Below are 14234 nucleotides of genomic sequence, written 5' to 3' on the forward strand. Positions count from 1 at the left end.
TTCAAAAGCCAGACAGTAGTTTTGGGGATTGGAGAAACAAGGATTAAGAGCTGAAGAACAGATGTTTGTAGGAGGAAAAGTGGCCAGCCTAGCCAGGAAGGAGAGGAACAGGAGGAGAAGTATATGAGGTCTACTGGCACCGCCATAACCAAGTGCCACAGACTGGGTGGCTTCAACAACAACTGGGTCTGCTCTCAGTCCTGGAGACGAGAAGTCTAAAGCCAAGGTGTTACAGGATTGGCTTCTCCAGAGACCTCTCTCCTTGGTTTAGAGATGGTCATCTTCCCCCTGCGTCGTCACATTCCCTTCCCTCTGGGTCTGTCTCTATCCTAATCTCTTCTTATAAGGACAACATCATATTGAATTAGGGCTCCCCAATATGACCTCATTTTAGCTTCATTTCCTCTTTTTTTTTTTTTTTTCTTTTTCTTTTTTTGAGGCAGAGTTTCGTTCTCATGGCTCAGGCTGGAGTACAATGGTGCAGTCTTGACTCACTGCAACCTCTACCTCCCAGGTTCAAGCAATTCTCCTGCCTCAGCCTCCCAAGTAGCTGGGATTACAGGCACACACCACCACACCCGGCTAATTTTTTTTGTATTTTTAGTAGAGACGGGGTTTCACCATGTTGGCCAGGCTGGTCTCAAACTCCTGACCTCAGGTGATCTGCCCGCCTCGGCCTCCCAAAGAGCTGGGACTACAGGCGTGAGTCAACACACCCGCCTGACATCATTACCTCTTTAAAGGATCTATCTCCAAATACAGTCACATTCTGAGGTACTTGGGGTTAGGGCTTCAACAGAGGAATTTGGGGGGACAAATTCCTGGGTGCGGTGGCTCACCCCTGTAATCCCAGAACTTTGGGAGGCTGAGGCGGGTGAATTGCTTGAGGTCAGGAGTTCAAAACCAACCTGACCAACATATCTATTAAAAATACACACACACAAAATTTAGCCCAGTGTGGTGGCGGGTGCCTGTGATCCCAGCTACTTGGGAGGCTGAGAGGCAGGAGAATCACTTGAAACCGGGAGGCGGAGGTTGTAGTGAGTCAAGATAGTGCCACTGCACTCCAGCCTAGGCAACCGTGTGAGGCTGTCTCAAAAAAAAAGGAATTGGAACTGGGGGAACACTTGTCAGCCTGTAACTGGATGGAGGAAGATCCTGCACGTCATGGAAGATGTGCCTGGGTAAGCCACCTGGTCCCAAACCTCCCCACTGTCCTTTCCCATCCCCTCTCTCACTTGCGGTCCCAAGCAAGCAGCAGATGGGCTGCTGCCTGAAATACTAAGGACTGTACACCCCTGCTGGATAAAGCCTGCTCAAGAACTCTTCTAAATTGCAGAACATTGCATTTCTTTCCCCCCGTTGCAGAGCCATCAGTTTGTAGAAATCATTTTACCTGCTAAGAAGGCAAGCAAAAAAACCAACTCACCAGAGTTTGTGCCCAAGAGAGAAACAGTGCTAACCCAGCAACACATTTTTGGAGCTAGCGGCTTATGTAACATTTACAAAATCGTGTTTTCTTTACAAGGAATGATGCTTTTTTAAGGTGGAGATATTCCTCCCTTCTGTTAACTTTAATTGATAATGCATTCACCCATCACCACAGGCTGTCCTTGACAACCTCTTGTGTCATCCTTTCTTCATCTACCCATGTCTTGCCCTGCCTCTATTTTGGTAATATAGAGGAACCAGGTCTCAGGATGATCATCCTGCCTTCCCTTTGACAACTGTGACCACCTTCTGAACCCCTGGGTAGGCACCAACCAACCTGCCCCATAATTTACCAAAAGGGTAGGGGATGGGGACCTATGAGGCTTTGTTCGGCCCTTACCCCCAGACACGCATCACAGGCTTTCTGTCTTCTGCTCATTTCTAACAGCCAAGAGGATTTGGAGCCAATTCTCTTTTCTGTAGTTTGTATTATAAAAGCCCGACATGTTTTCATCTGTTTTCCAACTAAACTTATATTAAATAGGTTTTTGCAAACTGTACATACTTCTCCTGCCTCAGAGGGTGGGTCCCTTCTTGATGGAAAATCATTGACTGAAAGTGACTCCTGAAGTCTCTTTACAGAAAACCTAGAGGCTACCCTGCCACTCAGGGGTCCTGCAGTGAAGTTTGTATATATGAGGCAAGATAGAAATGTGCAGATTCAATATTGCTGCCAGACAGAGGGGAGAGCCCATTTCAGGCTTATCCATCTGCCTTTATTTCACCCGCCAGAGGCAAAATATCCCAGACCCAGCAACGGAAAAATTTCTTCTGATCTCAGCTCTGCCATTTTCTAACCTAGTATGTCCTTGAGCTCAAGCCACTCGGGCCATGTGGACTTCACATTCTCCTTTTTTGGGGGGAGGGAGAAGTATTAGCTGAGCATTAAGATTCTTTCAGTGCTAAATGTGTAGGATCCAACCGCAAATAAAACAATTTAGCCTGAGTACAGAAGGCTGAACCAGGCTCCATCACTTGAGTTGTAGAGCCCAGTGTGATTGTGAATCAAGAAGTAATAAGAGGACAGTGATGTGAAAGTCATTGAATCTTCTAGACAAAGCTCCTTTGAACACAGCTGGGGACGTACCCAACTCCTCTAAGCTGAGTCAGTGGTGGCCAAGGCTGGGGGGCCAGGGCCCTGACTGATGTGCTAGGGGGCTGGTGTCTTCCTGGTTATTTGCGCCAGGTCGAGCTTCTGTGGTTCTGTGGTTTCTGTGTCTCTGCGAGAGAGAGGGGTACATGTCCGTTTCTGCTGCCTTCCAGGTGGACAGAGAGGGTTAAGGAGCCTGAGCCTGCCACATTTTTCGGGGAAAAGGGGAGGAGCCATGTCCTGGGACACATTTCCATGCCTTACAGGTGTTTTCTTCCTCTGTGTTTAGCAAAGAAGGGGCACATTGTAACAACAGCAGCTACCATTTATTGCTGTTTCATCAAGGCCTTAATGATAGCACCAGGCTAGAAGCATTTTTTATTGAATCATCTTTTCTTAACAATGACATGATCAGTAGTAGATTATGATGCCTGTGTTTTCAGGTGAGGAACTGAGGCATAGAGAAACTCAGCAACTTGCCTGAGAATACTCAGGAAGGGGAAGCCAGGAGGCAGACTCAGGGCTCTGCCTCCAACTCCAGCTCTTCCCCAGCTGCCTCCTAAGAAGGACACATTGTCTTTGCAAAGAGTGGTGACGAAGCTGTGGAGATTGTCCAGTTGATCCCCTGTAACTCTGTGGGAGATCCCCACAGCCTCCGGTACTTCCCTAGAGGCTTTTTTTTTTCCAAAAAAATTTTTATTGGCTGGGTGTGTTGGCTCACACCTGTAATCGCAGCACTTTGGGAGGCTGAGATGGGAGGATTGCTCGAGTCCAGGAGTTTGAGACCAGTCTGGGCAACATAGTGAGACCTCATCTCTACAAAAACAAAAAATAGCCGGTGTGGTGGCTCATGTCTGCAGTCCAGGCTACTTGGAGGCTGAGGCTGGAGGATTGCTTGAGCTCAGGAGGTTGAAGCTGCAGTGTCGTGATCCTGTCACTGCATTCCAGCCTGGGCAACAGAGAGAAACCCTACCTCAAAAGAAAAAAGAAAAGAATTTTATTGTAAAATACAACTCACATAAAAGTTACCATTTTGAACATTTTTAAGTGTGCAATTCAGTGGGATCAAGTATATCCACAATACTGTACAACCACCACTGCTATTTCCAGAACTTTTTTGTCCCCTGGAGGCTTTTGACTATTCCCTTTATTTGATGTCTGCCTTTGAAGCATCACCAAGATTCCCATGAAATAATCCTCGATAGACACCTCTTGACTGTCCTGTGTCCCCTCTCTCACTCTTGGCCAGTGGTCAGGAGAGGACAACTTAGAAGTAATACTTCAGTCATTTGATCTATTATTTTGCTAGAGGGGCCATCTTTGAACTAGCAAGTACGTGGGCTTTTTTGTCTGGGGACAAGAGATGGGCCAGCCCTTCCGTGATCTGATAGCTGTGTCATGAGGGACTCCGGGGGTCCTCTGGGACCTGACACAGTGGGAACAGCACAACTCTTTGTTTTATGAATTTGCAGGAATTTGGCAGATGCATGAGCTGGGAGTGTCTCACCAGGGCCCTAGAAAGAGAAAAAGAACTGCTTTATACCCTCCAGGGGGATTATTTGGCATTCATGGCTTCAAAGAAGTAATTTCAGAGACCTAGCTCTGGGGTTTCTTTCTCGCTTGATCTATTTAAACATCATTCTCTATATCCACTGTCAGCGGTTATCTGGGCTTGTATGGAATGTGATCATTAGTGTCGGCTGCTGGTAGCCCCCTGTTGTACTGGATGCCATAACATTCCTCACATCCAAGCTATTTCCATGTCCTGGTAGGTGGATGGTAATGTTGATCCTTGGATGGGCTCTGGTAGAACAAACTCTATTAAATGAAAAATCTCATCTTCCCAACCCTTGCAAGTTTTGGTCTCTTTAAGAAAATGAGATTTGTTTTTCACATTTTTTATTTTAAACATGACTATGTTTGAAGGCAGCCTTTGTGTATTTGGGGTGAAGTATGTTTCCCAAAGAATGTGGAACAAGAACTGGACTTGGGAGGTAGACAGAAAAAGGGAGTTGCCCTGATAGTAAGTGAACACAGCAGTCCTAAAACAGCCCTAGTGGTCCTGAAAACCGTCCTCCCTGTATTGGCCATGGCTGAAACCATCATTCATGCTGTACCTGTTGACCACGGATACCCTGGCTATAGATGAAACCTAACGGTGGAGAAAGGATGGGGAAGAAGGGTGTCCCCTTTACCTTCCTCACAGCAGGCAATGTTCTAAGCCGCTTTACATATCCTGTCTCATTTAAACCCTAGAACTCATTGGGCTTATGTTGGCTGTGATATATGTGGGGAAAAGAAAGATCAAACTGTTACTGTGTCTATGTAGAAAGAAGTAGACATAAGAGACTGCATTTTGTTCTGTACTAAGAAAAATTCTTCTGCCTTGAGATGCTGTTAATCTGTAATCCTAGCCTCAACCCTGTGCTCTCAGAGACATGTGCTGTGTTGACTCAAGGTTTAGTGGATTTAGGGCTATGCAGAATGTGCTTTGTTAAAAAAGTGCTTGAAGGCAGTATGCTTGTTAAAAGTCATCACCATTCTCTAATCTCAAGTACCCAGGGACACAATACACTGCGGAAGGCCACAGGGACCTCTGCCTAGGAAAACCAGGTATTGTCCAAGGTTTCTCCCCATGTGATAGCCTGAGATATGGCCTCCTGGGACCTGACCATCCCCAGCCCGACACCCGTAAAGGGTTTGTGCTGAGGAGGATTAATAAAAGAGGAAGGCCTCTTTGCAGTTGTGATAAGAGGAAGGCGTCTGTCTCCTGCTAGTCTCTGGGCAATGGAATGTCTCAGTGTAAAACCCGATTGTATGTTCTATTTACTGAGATAGGAGAAAACCACCTTAAGGCTGGAGGTGACACATGCTGGCGGCAATACTGCTCTTTAATGCACCGAGATGTTTATGTACATGCACATCAAAGCACGGCACCTTTTCTTAACCTTGTGTATGACACAAAGACCTTTGTTTACATGTTTTCCTGCTGACCCTCTCCCACTATTACCCTATTGTCCTACCACATCCCCCTCTCCGAGATGGTAGAGATAATGATCAATAAATACTGAGGGAACTCAGAGATCAGTGCTGGAGCGTGTCCTCGGTACTGAGCACCGGTCCCTTGGACCCACTTTTCTTTCTCTATACTTTGTCTCTGTATCTCTTTCTTTTCTCAGTCTCTTGTCCCACCTGACAAGAGTGGGACGAGAAAGGCCCACAGGTGTGGAGGAGCAGGCCACCCCTTCAATGTACACTTTCTTACTGCCTTTTTACAGAAAAGGACTTGGACTCGGGGCCAGTGGCTTGCCTGAGGTCCCTGAATTGACAAGTGCCATAAGAGATGGCCTACTCTTTCCATTCAGCCATCCTCTTCTTGAATGAGAGAGCTTCTGAGGGGTCTGGGTAGCTTTAGGGTGGGCATTCAAAGGACTCCACAGAGGAGGCAGAGATGAGGACATTGCACAGGGTAGTCTGCCCAGATATAAGGGATTGAGTTGCAGGATGGAGCTCAGATTCCTCAGCAAAGCTGTTGACAAGGCAGAAGAAAACAGTAATAGCTCTGAGCCAGACCTTGAGTGGAAACCAGCAAAAATACCCATTAACCATACCTACAGCTGTGCTGTGTTCCCATGTGGACTTTTAGCAACACAGATAATCATCTTAGGTGAAGTTTGAGTTACATACAGCAACATTAGCAATGTCACAGCTCACAGAGCAAAGAGCCGAGGCTCTGAAGTTACACAGTCTGGCTTGGATTTGGACCCTGACTCTGCTGGTTGCTAGCTGTGTGACCTCAGACAAGTCACTTAATCTTTTCAGCATCTATAACATGTGGATAATGATTGTCATGGGGCTGTGGTGAAGGTGAATGAGGTAAGGATGGCCAGGCCCTAACATGAGGTAGGACACAGTGGCCCTTGGTGGCCTGTGCCGGGTCAGTGGTGCTTGTGCTTACTGAATCAGCAGAAAACCTGCCTGCTGAGCCTCTCCTCTGCCTTCTGCATCCACAGTGCTACAGGGTGTGGACAATTCGCTGGTGGGCCTGCACAACCAGAGCTTTGCCCGGGTCATGGAGCAGCGCCTGGCCCAGCTATTCATGATGTCCCAGCAACAAGGCCGGCGGTTTAAACGGGCCACCACCCTGGGAAGCTACACTGTGCAGGTAGGTGTATACAGAGCCACTGGGGTTTTCTAATAACTGGGGGTGGAGAGGGGGTAATGTGCTTCCTGAGACTAAATAAGTCAGTGTGCGTAGAGGAGCATCCATGCTGCAAACTGACTAAGCCGTTTTATCAATGCTGCTGTTAGGTTTTGGGAATTGATGGTCATAACCATCAAAAACATGAAGGAGGGTGAGAGTCGGCTGCTCTTCCAACATTGTCACTAACTAGGTTATAACACAAGGAAGTCTCAGTACAAAATCTGTACTCTGGCAGATATTTTTGAAACAAAAAATTCTTAGCAAGGACAGACTCATCATCAGCTTGTTCAGTAAGCTCAATGAAGTCCCAGCTCTCTGTCCTTTTAGACCCTTTCACCTCCATTCCTCCGAATGGCAGATGCACCATTATTCCAGAGACAGGATTTTGTTACCTGTGTGTAGTCAGTTTCAACAAACAGAACCCTCCAAGCTTATAGTGGACACCTGGCGATGTAGAGATTTAGGCTGGAGGAGTGTAGCGACACTAGCTGTATCCAGCCCACATCCCCTTACCGTTTCTGTGCATTCCAGTTCGAGTTCCAACAGCCAGCCTCTGAATCGTTTTCAGAGGGCTACTTTTGAGATGTCAAAACCTGCTTTGCCCATGCCATGCTGGTCAGAAGTGCCTGGGAATTACCAGAGTTATAAATAACCTGGTTCTCTCACTTCTTGGCTGGGAGAATTCTGAAATGTATGTTTTAGATCATTTTCAAAGCTTTCCCACAGAATTAAGCTTTAGTCGTTGACTGTGGTAACTGGCTTAATAATGCACCCCTTGTAGGCTCCTTCCCATTCCTGTATTACCTCCTCACCCTCCTGCCAGTTCGTTGCACCTCTCAGATAAACTAGAAGCACTCAGCTCTTCTCAGGGTTTGCTTCTGAGGGCCCCCAGTCAAGGCAGTAGCCATCCCCAGGAGTAGAGATTCTAAACCTCTCCAGATACTTTAGCCAGTTCCTGCAAGAATGAGAACCGCTCTGGTATATTCTAGCCAGGTCTACCTATCTTGAATTGTACTGTCACCACTGAGAACTCACGTTAACTTTTTGTTAACTAATTTGTTTTGCTAATTAACAAAGCCCTGTTAGCATGATGTCAAATTAGAGAAGCACTCCTGGTAGCTGCCTCCGGAATGGGGACTTCCTAACTGGAATCAAGCAGACTACCCCTGGCATGTGAACCCGTGAGTGGTGATTGACCACATTGCGGGTGTAACTGAACCATAGCACACATGCATAGTATCACACTGTCTATGAGTAAGCATTTTAAAGGAAATTGCAGCCATTAGCATAGTCTGTGTGCAAATCCTGTCCCCAGGCAATCTTGAAAGTATAAACAACCCATCTTAATGAACACACTTCCCTGCATGAGTCATCATCATGCCCCTGATGGAGACTCCAGGTCCCTCCATTCGCAGTTGGTGAATTTGGCCCTTTGTCCTATTGGATGTTGCTTTGGTTCTAAAAGTCTTTGTGGTCTGGGATGACCTTATCACTAGGTAAAGTGATGGTTAAACTCGCATGTCAGGTTTGTGATTTCTCCTTTGTAGGTTCCATGTGAGCTCTATAATTTCCACTCTTCCAAATGACAGGAAGAAAGTCACTGGTGCTCAGATAATGGAACTGGGATTTGCATCAGCCAAAGAGGGAGAAGGGGCCACTCTACAACCCTGGTGTTATTTGTGAACCTAAGAAATCTAACACATTTTGCATGCCAAAGGGCCCAGAGAGGTGCTCTTTCTGTCTTTTTTTTTTTTTTTTTTTTTTGAGACAGAGTTTCGCTCTGTTGTCCAGGCTGGAGTGCAGTGGCACAATATTGGCACACTGCAACCTCTGCCTCCCGGGTTCAAGCAATTCTCCTGCCTCAGCCTCCTGAAAGACTGGGATTACAGGTGTGCGCCACCATGCCCAGCTAATTTTTGTATTTTTAGTAGAGACGGAATTTCACCATGCTGGTCAGGCTGGTCTCAAACTCCTGACCTCATGATCCGCCTGCCTCAGTGCTGGGGTTACAGGTGTGAGCCACCACACCCAGTCCTCTCTCATTTCTTTTAAGAGCTCAGTGCACTTGGCCCCTTTAGCTGCCTGGAAAGTCTGAGGGAAGCAGGTCGGGGTTTATTTCTGCAAATCCCTAATTTACAGAGGGTGTAGATCATCTTGTAACATACTCTTAAAGAAATCTTGGCAGGAAGAATTTGCTATTAAGTTGAAATTGAGAGAAGCTATTAGATATTTGAATGGTCACTCAACTTCTACCAGACTCTACTAACATTTTCCCCACCTCCTTTTCCACTAGGGAAAGGAATAACATGCCCCAGTTTCCCCCCAAAAATTCACTCTATGTGGCTTACAATATGCTTCTACCCTGAAGCCTTTCTTCTGGGCTTAGATCATTTTAAAAGATGAGCTACCCTCATGAATATGGAGATTTAACTGTCTAGAATCTGAAGATATTTCTCTAGTTGACATATTTGGAAAACTGAGGCCTAAGAGGAAACATATGACCACTAAAATTTTTTAAATATTCGACTTAATTTGTAACCGAAGTAAGGCAAGTTTTAACTACCACAAGATGCCATTTTCATCTACCAAAGATTAGTAAAATGCTACGATCCAGTATTGATGAATGTGCAGCAAAAAGGGCACTTTCAAACACAGCAATTGGGTATGACTTTTCTGGAGGGAAAAGGAGGAGTTTAGACAAGAAACTTTTAGATGATCACAAACTGACTCCTAGAAATTCATCTCAGCCAGGCACAGTGGCTCACGCCTGTAATCCCAGCAATTTGGGAGGCTGAGGCGGGTGGATCACGAGGTCAAGAAATGGAGACCATTCTGGCCAACATGGTGAAACTCCATCTGTACCAAAAATACAAAAATTAGCTGGGCATGGTGGTGTGTGCCTGTACTCCCAGCTACTCAGGAGGCTGAGGCAGGAGAATCACTTGAACCAGGGAGGTGGAGGTTGTAGTGAGCCAAGATCATGTCACTGCACTCCAGCCTAGTGACAGAGCGAGACTCTGTCTCAAAAAAGAAATTAATCTTGAGGACAAGGACACACAGGTGAACACAAAGACAAAAGAGTGAGGATAGTGTTTTCCAGAGAGTGTCTAGAAAGTGATTAGGCCATTCTTGCATTGCTATAAAGAAATATCTGAGACTGGGTACTTTATAAGAAAAGAGGTTTAACTGGCTCATGGTTCTGCAGGCTGTATAGGAAGCACAGTGTTAGCATCCACTTCTGGAAAGGCCTAAGGAAGCTTCAAGCATGGCAGAAGATGAAAGGGGAGCAGGTCTCACATGGCAGGAGCAGAAGCAAGAAAGAGGGTGAGGGGAGGTGCCACACACATTAAACAACCAGATCTCACAAGAACTCATTCACTACTGCGAGGACAGCACCAAGCCATGAGGGAGCTGCCTCCATGACCCAAATACCTCCCTCCAGGATCCACCTCCAACATTGGGAATACACAATTCAACATGAGATTTGGAGGGGACATATAATTTGTACTATATCATGATCTTATCAAGTGTTCTTGGGAAAAGGGGCTCTCTGGCCAAATCGGTTTGGGCAAGGCTGCATTTTAAAGCTCCTTCTTGAAGAGTCCCAAAGCCTATTTGCATACCAAAGCTCTAAAAAGACCTGAAGTAAAGACATCTCCTTAATTTTCTTCAACATACTGGTTTCCAAGTTTAAATGTCAAAAAGCCCTTGTTTTTAAGTAATATCTGTATATTCCCAACATTTTATTATGAACTTTTTTTTTTTTTTTTTGAGATAAAGTCTCGCTCTATCACCCAGGCTGGAGTGCAGTAGTGTGAGCTTGGCTCACTGCAACCTCCACCTCCCAGGTTCAAGTGATTCTCCTGCCTCAGCCTCCTGAGTAGCTGGGAGTACAGGCACGCACCACCATGCCCAGCTAATTTTTGTATTTTTAGTAGAGATGGGGTTTTGCTGTGTTAGTCACGGTGGTCTCGAACTCCTGACCTCAAGTGATCCACCCACCTTGGCCTCCGAAAGTGCTGGGATTACAGACACGAGGCACTGTGCCTGGCCAACAGTTTCAAACTTGTAGAATAGTTGATAAAATTATAGTCAACACACATATCACTATCTAGATTTTACAATTGACATTATACTGTTACTATTTTATATTTGATTACATGTATCATTTCCAAACACTTCCATAAGGTTTTCTTAACATACATTTTCACATACTTCTAAATCATAGATTGATTTTGACATTCTAGCATTTCATATAAATGAAGTTCTACAGTACATACTCTTTTGTATAAATCTTTTTTGACACAGTGTAGTGTTTTGACATTCATCCATGTTGTTATGTTATTCAGTAGTTTATTCAAATTTTTTTTTGCTGAATAATATTCTCTTGTATGAATATACTACAGTTTGTTTATCTGTTCTTCTGTTGATGTATACTTGGGCTTTTCCAGTTTGTAGCTATTAAACAAGGCTGCTGTGTACATTCTTCAACAAGTCCTTTTGTGACCACATGGCTTTCACTCGTCTTAGGTGTATAGGCTGGAATTGCTCGTTCATAGGGTTGGTGTGCATTAGTTCTATAGGAAACTGCCAGACCTTTCTCCAAAGTGGTTGCACCATTTGCACTCCCACCAAACAGACAGGTGTTCCAGTTGCTTCACTTCCTCATCAACACTTGGTGTTGTCAGTTCTTACTTTAGCCATTCTGGTGGGTATAGAGTGGTCTTTTGTGGTTTCAATTTCAATTTCCCCATTAAGCATTTTTATGTGCTTATTGGTTATTCAGACATCTTCCTTTGTGAAGTGTCTGATCAGCTCTTTTGCCCCCATTTTCTATTGGGTTGTAAAAATATCTATTTTTTAATTGTTATGTATAGCATACACACAAAACCAGTATAAGAAAGATGCAGAGTTTAAAGGACACTAATAAAAAGAATCCACAACCTGAAGGGTAAGAACATTACCCTTACCTTATCCCAAAAGCCTTTTACATGTCTTCTCTGAGTTTAGAGTGAATCTGAATTTTGTATTAAATCATTGCCATATTTTTTGTATAGATTTTACTACCCATGCCTGTATCTCTAAATAGCGTATTATGTAGTTTTGCTTAATTTTTAACTTTATATTTTGTGATTTGTTCCTTTTACTCAGCATCAGGCTTTTGTATTCATCCATAATGATATGAATAACCATAGTTCATTCATTTTCACCACTACACTATAGTATTTCATCGTTTGAGTATACAATAGCTCATTATCCAACCTATTATTAACAACTTTTTAATTTTTAGTCTTTTTACTGTTATAAACAATGTTGCTATAAACATTTTTGTAATATCTTTAAATATCCTGTGAAATTCATAATCTGTAATATAAACTTCGGAAAATACTATTTATGATTTGTTAATTATAACTGCAAAAAGTTGATAACCAAATGTTCAATAATCAAGGGTTAGTGTGATTCACCAGGCATGCATACAGTAGAACACTGTAGGGTATTGAAACTTAAGTTTTAGTGTTTGTGATTATCAATTGTTAATTACAGTAGTAAAAAACTAGTAGCAATCTAAATGTTTAATAATAAAAGATCATTTAAATAAGTTTATGAGGTATGCATCAGAATACCATGTAAAAATAAACGTTTATGCTTTTGTTATATTTAAGGTCCTTTAAAGATGCAAGTAAAAATTGCAAGATATTTTATATAGACTATGATAAATGATTTTGTAAACTAATAAGGAAAACGGTTGTGTGGGCAAGAACAAAGAATGGAAGCAAATACTCTATAATGGCAACAGTAATTAGCTTGTGATAGAAGGATTACAGATTGTTTTTATTTTATTTCTTGATTTTTTCCACATTTTCAAATTTTCTTATAGTTAATATGTATAACTTTTAGAGAAAAAAAAGCAAAACCATTATTTTAGAAAGAGAACATAGGGTTTCCAAGTAGTGCTTTTGTCAGAGATCTTTTGAATTGCAGACATATAAGTTCATTTTTCTCCCTCTCTGGCAATTACAGATATTTGAAATTAACAGTCCTGTTTGAGAATAACCTAACATGCCCTGAATTAAATGCAGAGGCCTATTTTCAAATGAGGCCAGAGTTCTGTGGATGCTGGGAGACATCACTATCCTGTGTTTTCTTCTCCAGCCGCAAACTGTTCTTTCCAGATGTTCATATTTTGCAAACCCTTTTTTCTCCTCCCAGTCTCCTGCTCCAGCAAGAGCAGGCTTCTTGAGAGGTTATATATAGGGAGGTATGCAAAGGTTGGCGTCTAGCCACAGAAGGCTTCAGCAGTCGGGAGAGGAACATCTGCTGATCACCTGGGTGATTGCAGGGTCCGTGCAAGATGCCCTGCAAACACCCGGCCTCTCTTTTTCCGAAAGATGGTGAAGATGCAGCGTGTCCCAGGCCCGAAGGACCCAGCGGAGCTGACTTACTACACCCTGTACAACGGGAAGCCTTTGCTGGGAACCGCAGCTGCCAAGATCCTGAGCACCATTGATTCCCAAAGGATGGCCTTGACCCTGCATCACGTTGTCCTTCTGCAAGCTGACCGTAAGGGGATGGTCTTTTTATTCAGTCTTTATAATGCCATTAAATGTTTCCTGAAAATCAAAATGATTCCCCAAACTCATGTTAATGGTCTCAGAGCTAAACATATTTGTATTCTGGAAGGGTCTTAAATCAATCAGCTATGTTTCTGTGTTGTTTCAAGCAATAAGGGATATGTTTTGGATATTGGAAGGATGGCAATGATATTACTTTGCCCCCAAGTCCTACCCACCCTTCTTCCTCAGCATAATCTAGTGAACAGCCATGAAAATCACTATAGCTGAGTTTATTTTTGTATGCCAGGGGGATTAAAGATAATTTGATTTAACAAACATTTATAAAGTTCTACATGAAGTCGCTTAGTGCTGGAGGATGTATGGAAGTGGGTGAGACCTGGCTCCTGCCCTTAAGGAGCAGGGAGACTTAATGCAGGTGCAATGGCACATAACACAGGAAAGTGCTGCAAAAGGCAGTGTGTAATACAGGGTCAGCAGAGGGAGGGTTTGCTTCGAAGGGGCATCTGGAAAGGGTGAGCAGAGGAAGGATGTTAAAAATAATAGCTGTCTCTTTGAATACCCTCCCCTGTGGCAGCTGCTATGCTAGTTACTTCACCTAGATTTTCTCACTTTCTATTCTCATTGGGGCATTGTTTACTCAGATCTAAACCACAGGAAAGGAAACCAAGTCTCAGAAAAATGAAATAACCTGCTTGGCATCACAGAACAAGTGCTTAGGTGGCCGAGATATTAATCTACATCTGTCTGTCTGACTTTGAACCTGTGTTCTTACCTACATGACACTTGAAGATTTCAGCAGAGGGAGAAGAGGGTGTGCGTATTCCAGAAAGAGAGGGCAGCATGAGCGAAAGAATGGAGGTGAAAAGTACCAGCT

The 14234-nt window shown here is 43.8% G+C and overlaps 1 protein-coding gene across 1 annotated transcript in view; it reads left to right on the forward strand.

Annotated features, from left to right (window-relative positions):
• Positions 1-14234, forward strand: part of KIAA1549L (KIAA1549-like ortholog) — a 134188-nt gene that overhangs the window by 20787 nt on the left and 99167 nt on the right. The window contains exons 8-9 of the mRNA XM_011936378.1: positions 6595-6746; positions 13175-13346. Of these exons, the coding sequence (XP_011791768.1) occupies positions 6595-6746; positions 13175-13346 (324 nt within the window). The remainder of the gene's footprint in view (positions 1-6594; positions 6747-13174; positions 13347-14234) is intronic.

This window comes from Colobus angolensis, unplaced genomic scaffold (genome assembly GCF_000951035.1).
Source record: "Colobus angolensis palliatus isolate OR3802 unplaced genomic scaffold, Cang.pa_1.0 Scaffold152, whole genome shotgun sequence".
Lineage (NCBI taxonomy): Eukaryota > Metazoa > Chordata > Mammalia > Primates > Cercopithecidae > Colobus > Colobus angolensis.